We start from the raw sequence: 7,543 nt of genomic DNA, 5'->3' as shown, positions 1-7,543 counted from the left end.
TTTTATGTGGCCCCCCCCCCCCCCCCCCCCCCCCCCCCCCCCCCCCCTCCCCAATCCATGCACATATGAAATATCTAATTGGGTGCTAAAGAAATGTGTTTACAATCAGTAGAATAAAACAAAATATACAATAAAGCACGGCTTACATTTCACAGCAGAAGAAGGTGGTTGTGCTTTAACTCGAGAAACAGTGACTTACTTTTGCTTCTATTTCTGCAGATTCTGTGACTTAGTCTTCCAGGGTCCCCTGTCTGTCCAGGAGGATTGGATCAAGCATTTACAGAGGCACCTTCTGCACACCAGCGTGCCCCACTCAGGGACAGGGATGGTAGAGGTTTTGGGTCTTCATCACAAAATACAAATGAACATGTCTTGTGAGCACCCAGACCTTGAGTAGAGTTTGGCCTGTCTAGAACTTCCAGTTGCGTGAATTTGCACACTATAATCAATACATTATTTTAGATTAGTCCTGCAGCTCTTTATACAAATATGTATAATAGGTTATCCAGACTACTTAATAGTTTACATTAATAATACTGTATATATGAGCAAAAACTGTATTGTAGGACATTTTAATGGTATGCTTTGCCTTATCAACTTAGATAATACAACTTATAGGGTGTATCTTTATTGAATGCTATATAAGTTAGACATAACGGTGGCAAAACCACAGTGGCAGTATGAGCAAGGAACAGGATAACATATTTCTTCAGTACACGTTGGTCTGAGAGTAAGAATAACATTGTTCTCCTATGTTTCTCATGATAAAAAAGTGCCTTGTTATTATGACAAAGCATTTTGTTATTATGAGAAAAATGTTTTCAATATAAAATGAAAAAAATAAACAGAAAACTTCCTCATTATAAAAGGAAAAGTTAAAAGGAGCCACCTACATTAGCCTAAGCATTTCATTTAAGTTCATGTCTCACTTTCTTTTAGAGCCAACATAAAATAAAATTGTGCTTGTTAAGCAGTGTACATGGGGCTGTCATTAGTTTGTGGGTGCTTTGAAGGGTTTCACCTCTTTGTGCCTGTATCAGGGAAAGAATCTCTCCTAATCAAAGTGACATTCAAGATGTGACATTCAAGATGTTGCATTATGTTTAGAGAGCTTGTTCTGCCGTTGTTCTTCTGCTTAACCTTCAACCGTCATCTCATTATAACTGTTACAACAACATCTTTTTATAATGAGAAAACTCTAGTTATAACATGAAACCTTTCCAGTTAGAACAACATATTGTTAGAATTCTTTTTTCTCATTTTGGTGACTCTCTAGCCTATTTTTGATGGGTTGCTTTTTGGTTCTTTAAAGGTTCATAATGAACAGTATGTAGACCACTGGTACAGAGCATTTGCATGCCCATAACCTATACTCCAAATGTATTCCAACTTGGTGCTTATTTTGCAGAGTGGCAGAGAAAGTTCCATACTTTCAGACAAGAAAACAGGCTATGCAAAGGGCAAAGATGACATATCATTTTGTAGTGATGGTTGAATTTCATTGAAATTTTTTCAGGGTCTATCACTGGAAGAAAGCACTTTGTCTTTTGCCCAGGACATTTCTTTTTGTTGTTTTTTTTTTTTGTTCTGTGTGCACATCATACACAGCTACAGTTTGTCCTTCTTTGATCCTCTTCTTAGCACCTACAGTATGTGGTCAAGTCTTGTTGAACCCGTTGCCAAAAGTCTCACACTTGAATTATTTTTATTTAAAGTTAAATATTAGAAAGAAAAACTTTCCTATATACTGTAGCATCTGCATTGAATGAATATGAATGTGTACATAATGCTTTCAGTGATACCTGTCCCTTGATGACTATACACCTGAATATACCTTTATGACTATCAAAGAAATATTTAGCTTTAATGACCAATGCCATTTTAGGTATTTTATCTATGTATTTATCTATTTTTTTCTTGAAATATTCAACTTGTTGCACTGACATTTTAAAATTGTAGACAGGTAGCACTTCCTAACAGTTGTATTATTACAAGTAACTGACAAACATTTCTATAAAATAATCTTATCAGGCTTGATAGTTTTTAGACTTAGTATTGCTCAGATTACAGAATACAGCTTTTTGTGGGTAAATGTTTGTATAGAAATCAGTGACATTAATAATAAACTTGCATGATAAGAGTGTCACTAAATCTAAATACATTTAGTGAATTATTATTAATCAGCCAAATTTAGTAGATTTATCAGCAATGCTGTGTTAAATTATATTAGCAATAGGATGTAAAAAGTGGAAGGGGAAAAAGTAACCTTCACACTACACTTTTGCCCCATACGGAGGATATACAGTATAGGATTGAGAGCTGCATCTGACTGGTTGGTAATTTACTGCAGTTTTTGTGGAGTGGTCAAAAGGTTTGACTCGCATGGTTAATTGATCACGCTGGCTGAGATATGGTAGAACAAAAAGACTTAATTTGCAAAAGAATGGTGTTTATAGAGCCAAATGTATGTGGATATTCATGGTCAGGTGGAAAAAGTACTACGGTGAAGTGATAATTAAGGCACGGTCATGCTGATCAGGATAAGAAAATGGACAGAATTTCTGAGCTTCAGATTTTTATTCATTAGGCTGTTTTGAAATGTCAATTATGGAGAACCAACCAGAAACACAGGGAGGAAAAATCTACAATAATTCCACTGCATGACCACAGTGTTTATCTATTTTATGTTTACTTCTGATATATCTGTATTAAAATAATTAATCATATTTTTATGTCAATAAATTTGCATTTACAGTCAACAGTACTGACTCAACCTGAGTTTAAACACAGACATGACTTTGCCGATGTTGCTCCAAACTTTCTGTGACTGTCAGGTCTGCCAGGGGGAAAATCTGATGCACAGGAAGTGATATATTTTATGATTTGGGCAGCAGAAACACCAGTTTTTCTGTTTGCGTAGGATTGACCGGTGCCTTAAGAAACCTTAGCTTCAAAATCATTATCACCATGAAGTAAAAAAAATGGTGTGAGTACTGGTGGCACTATTTGAGTAACATGAGCTGTGCGAGGTATGCTGCAGCAGTGATATGACAACAGAAAATTGGCGTAATTAAAAAGGATGGATTCCTGATAGAAGATCATTTAAGTTTGTCTTGTGTTTTTTCATGTAATCTATTACCCTCTGTGCGTACTTCACTATAAACAGTTGTGATGATGGCCCTGTAAGTTGTAGAAGAAAAAAACTTGGGAAAATTTCATATAATGTTTTGGGTGAAAACTGAGTTTAAAGTGCAACGTATCACTTTAAGTGAAAGGTTTTTTTTAAATAAAATTGTGTTCCTACTTTCATTTACAGAGTGCAGACACAACTTCTAGCAGCAGCTGGAGCTGACCCTTTCAGTTGTTTAAAGGTGTGTTATGTGATGATGGACCATTCCCTATCCACAGTACACAGGCCAGTTTTATTTGTTGCAATTCTTTTGGGTGAAACATACAGATTTAAGTGTGACTTTGCACCATTATTCCCAACAGGAAGTAATTTTAGGGCTATGTGCTATTTTAAACTCCGGTTTTTAGCGTTACAGGCTGAGTATTTGATGTACCCCATACAAGATAGCCACTTCTGGGTTTTCTACTTACCAGTGGCAAAGGGGGCTAACCCTGCAGTTTATCTTGGGCAGTATTTAAAGCAGCGATCAAAGCTGTACAAACCAATTGTCATCATGCTTCTCCGGAGGGAATTTTGAAGTACTTTAATGCTCCTTCTTTGGGAAATAATTGTGCCACTCTGTGACTTCATTAGGTCTCCTGGCTGTTTCAAAAGATGTTCTCTCTGGAGGTTGAAAGCCACATCGCTGGCAGACAGCATCCCAAGGGGCCGAATGAATAAAAAAGGAGAGATTATAATGAGATTGAGTTAGCCATGACCAGAATTGGGCTTTTCATTATTCCACTGGCTGAAGAGAGAGAGAGAGGGACAAGGCTGACATAAAGAAATGTGTTGTTGCAGGACCCACACTCGCCATCTGCCATGGGGGTCCAATGGTAGGCAGCCAATGCGGGCTTATCATTGCCATGGGTATCAAAGGGGCCTCCTCTCTGGAGATTGCTCCATTAAATCTGCTAACGCCAACCCCTGTATGCACAAAACAGAGACAACCTGCATTTTATTCAGAAGTAACACTTGCCATTGACTTAGCCAATTAAAAAGGGAGGAAGCATTAGACAACCTTTGTGTTTTTGGGATCCGTGTTTATTAGACAAATGAATCTTAAGTTATTTCATTTGAGTAGTCGTTTGAGTTTTTATGATGCGTGTTGCTGAGAACGTGCATTAGGACTTTTTTGTCAGCTAGCCTTGTGTTTTTTTCCCCATTCAGTGTCTGTGGCAGCTGTGATCCAGAGATCAGGACCATTGATCATGACCTGTCCTTTGGCCAGTTATTCAGGAGTGTCACAGACTGCCTGTGTGAAAAAGAAAAAAAAAAAGAGAAAAAAAAGAAGAAAAATCAATAGGTTTCCATTATATGGTTGGGCAGTGTCATTGGCCTGTCAATGATCCTGTTACAGCGGTGGTACAAGGGTGACACAGGCCCACACTCAGTCGCTGCTGACAAGAGGAAAACATGCTGACAGGCACCGGGAACAAGTTGGAACACAGATTTGCACTTCAAGCAGCCGTCCAAGGAGGTATCGTGCAGGGCCACCACACGGCAAGGGGCAAGCTCAGTTGGGGCTGGGTGGAGGGGTCGGGGGGAGTGGGGGAGGGGGGGGGGATTCTCAACCAGCCTCCCTCTAGTGTCTGACTGTCTAGCTCTCAACCACAAACGCTTTTATCCTCCCATAAATTATTCACCTCTGGATACACCAAAGGAAACTCTGTTGCACTGATTGTGGCTGAAGGGAAATTCATAAAAACCTTAGGCACAGTTGGCATCCACTGCTCGGCCACTCCTGCGAACTTATGCAAACCCCACCTACAGCATGCTATATGCAGCATGTGCATTGCACTATACATATACCATCACTATTCTCTGACCTTTTCTTTTGCAGATTCTTTAGCAGATTTCCATGCAGGAAGTGTTTACCACATCTCAATTTTATGGGTAATTATCTATTTCATAGTTATTAACTGACTTATTAGGCCGCTGACATATTAGCTCTTAACCTACAAAGAAAACAAGAGTCTGCCCTCATCAGTCAGTCCAGATGGCCAGTCAGAAATTAAGAAAGACATCAACTGTCTCTTGAAAGAACATGAATCAATATATTTTGACAAGGATCAAATGTGCTTCAGATGAACCTTTTGGCCCTCCCAAAACAGTCTTTCTCCTCATGTCAAACCTCCTTATTTTTGTTTTTCTACATGCAATGATATGATATCTCATGACTCATGATTTTTTTTAGATCACTTTTAGCAACATGATTTAATAGTTATGACATTGGTAACTCCTGTCTGACAATATCTTTATTTTACATTTGACGTTTTACCATAAAAAGAAATAGAAATATAACAGTAACAAACAAATACATTTCAACATGCATGTCTGCAGCATAATGTTTTTTTTCAAGCTTTTATTATCTAAACCAGGCCTTGGGACATTATATGAGGTCATGCTTGTTAACAATCTTATTCTTTTTATTTTTCAATTACACATACTAATTTATTTTTCTTATGTAGGCAATTCAGTATATAATGACTGGGGAATTCAGGTTAATATGTTGACATGGTTTAACAACAGCGGGTCATGTTGCACAACACGCATGGCTGCCTCCGTTCACTCCAGCAGCTGACAGGTCCTAATCATGCGCTGCCCTAAAGGCACTGGGGCAGAGAGGCTTTTAATCACTGAATTATAGACCAGCGCGAGGCTTCAAATTGAGACGTAATTAAACTCAAAGTTGCAATAATTGTTTCAGCTAATTGGGCAGGCAACTGCGTCATGGTGCGACTGCATTATCTGCTGTAATTACCTGAGTCAGGGGATTTTTTATTTTTTCTGGGAGAAGAAGGGTGCTGTGTGTTTTTAAAAATGGCAAAGGTGTTCGTGGTGCGTTATGATTGATGATTCAAATAAAACAATATGATGGCAGAGCTGATGGGTGCGTTTTATTTCTGCCTATTTTATGCCAAAATGCACAATATATATATATACACACAAAAAACAAACGTTCAATATTTACACTTTCTAAATAACGTTACCCTTAATTTTCCCTCTGCCTATTAATTCAGTCCACCGCTCACTGTAGCTAAACGGACTCTGAGCGTCTTCGTCAGCATCAGTGTGTGTTTACAGTAAGGAGATTAATAATGCAGCCAACAATATGCCCAGTCTTGACGTCCTCGGTAGCGATGCCGCACCTTCGGCATCATTATTTCCTATTAATTACTCGCCAGCCAAATGCCTTTAGAAACGGAGCTGCAGTAGGTGTGAGGGGGAAACTGGTCAGGGAGCAGCTGCCCTGCATCCCGCCGGGCTCAGGCTGACCTCCTTTTTATTTTTTACATCACTAAACTGGAGGCTTGACAAGCTGTATACGAGTATACGAGCACAGGGGCTTTTGATTTGGATGAGGGGAGAAATGTAGAATATGAGCCAGAAATGACGAGTCAGGCAGGATTTCGGGTATAGCCAAAGAATAAATTGACGAAGAGGGGGGGGGGGAATCCAGATCTTAACGTCTCTGTTTTTGGCCTAAGTGTCTGTAGTGATCCATCATATTACACAGGAACTGCTGAAACCCCTGCCCCCTTTAATGCGGACTTCCATCCACACCGAATCAGTCATATTCTGTCCATCTTTGCACCACATCCCATCATTTAAAAAAAAAATATTGTGGGTGTGTTTTTAATCCCGCGATCATTCACACATAAAGCGGTTATTTGCGGTTGTGATTGTATCCAGTAATCACTTAGAGGGGTGTGAAACGGCTCTATGGGATTGAAAACTGTCCAGTAACCACAGGGCCCATGTGCTGCATGTGCTGTTGCCACTGTGCTGTTTCACTGTCGGACGGTAGGGGGCGCTGCTCATTTCGTTCTGAGAGCCAGAAGGAGAAACGCATCATGGGTTTCACCAAGTGGTTACACTGAAATTGATAACAAACAATAATAATGAAATAAATGAAACAAATAAATAAAATAATAGCAGGAAATTAAGATTTTAAGTAGCTATTACCACTGTAAAATGTTATATTTGTTAGTTTTTTTTCTCGTTTTTTTTCCAAGCTGTGTGAGCCATTCCTCGTCAGTTAGGCTAATTGTAATATTTTTTTAGACAATATTCCTGGAATGTTCTCTCACTTCACAGAGCCTCCGCAGCTTGGATGGATTTCCCCTCTTTAGCGGGGTGAAGGACAGTCTACTCCGAGCTCTGCTGCAGCAAGCGGACTTCCAGACCTCCTTCAATGCTCCTTTTTGCAGGTGATTCCTCTCCATTTTTATTAACCTGCTGTGGCTACTGAAAGCTCACATCACCGCCTAGCTCTCAGGACGCACAAGTCTGCAGGAGTTGCATAGATAGTCTCAACATCACATCAGTAATCAAACAGATCCCAGAACAAAAAAAAAAAAAAAAAAAAAA

The 7,543-nt window shown here is 39.3% G+C and overlaps 1 protein-coding gene across 5 annotated transcripts in view; it reads left to right on the top strand.

Annotated features, from left to right (window-relative positions):
- Positions 1-4,413, top strand: part of znf644b (zinc finger protein 644b) — a 36,850-nt gene extending 32,437 nt beyond the window's left edge. For 2 of the 5 annotated variants that reach the window (XM_046050724.1, XM_046050723.1), the window contains one exon: positions 220-2,146. In XM_046050724.1, the coding sequence (XP_045906680.1) occupies positions 220-397 (178 nt within the window). In that variant the 3' untranslated portion in view covers positions 398-2,146. Of the gene's footprint in view, positions 1-219; positions 2,147-3,316; positions 3,372-3,763; positions 3,878-4,339 lie in introns of those variants that run through there. The other 3 variants (XM_046050726.1, XM_046050725.1, XM_046050727.1) reach the window with 3 other exon arrangements.
- The last annotated feature ends 3,130 nt before the right edge of the window (positions 4,414-7,543 follow it).

The sequence above is a fragment of the Micropterus dolomieu genome, linkage group LG05, assembly GCF_021292245.1.
Source record: "Micropterus dolomieu isolate WLL.071019.BEF.003 ecotype Adirondacks linkage group LG05, ASM2129224v1, whole genome shotgun sequence".
Classification (NCBI taxonomy): Eukaryota; Metazoa; Chordata; class Actinopteri; order Centrarchiformes; family Centrarchidae; genus Micropterus; species Micropterus dolomieu.
This window is presented reverse-complemented; position numbering and strand designations above follow the sequence as displayed.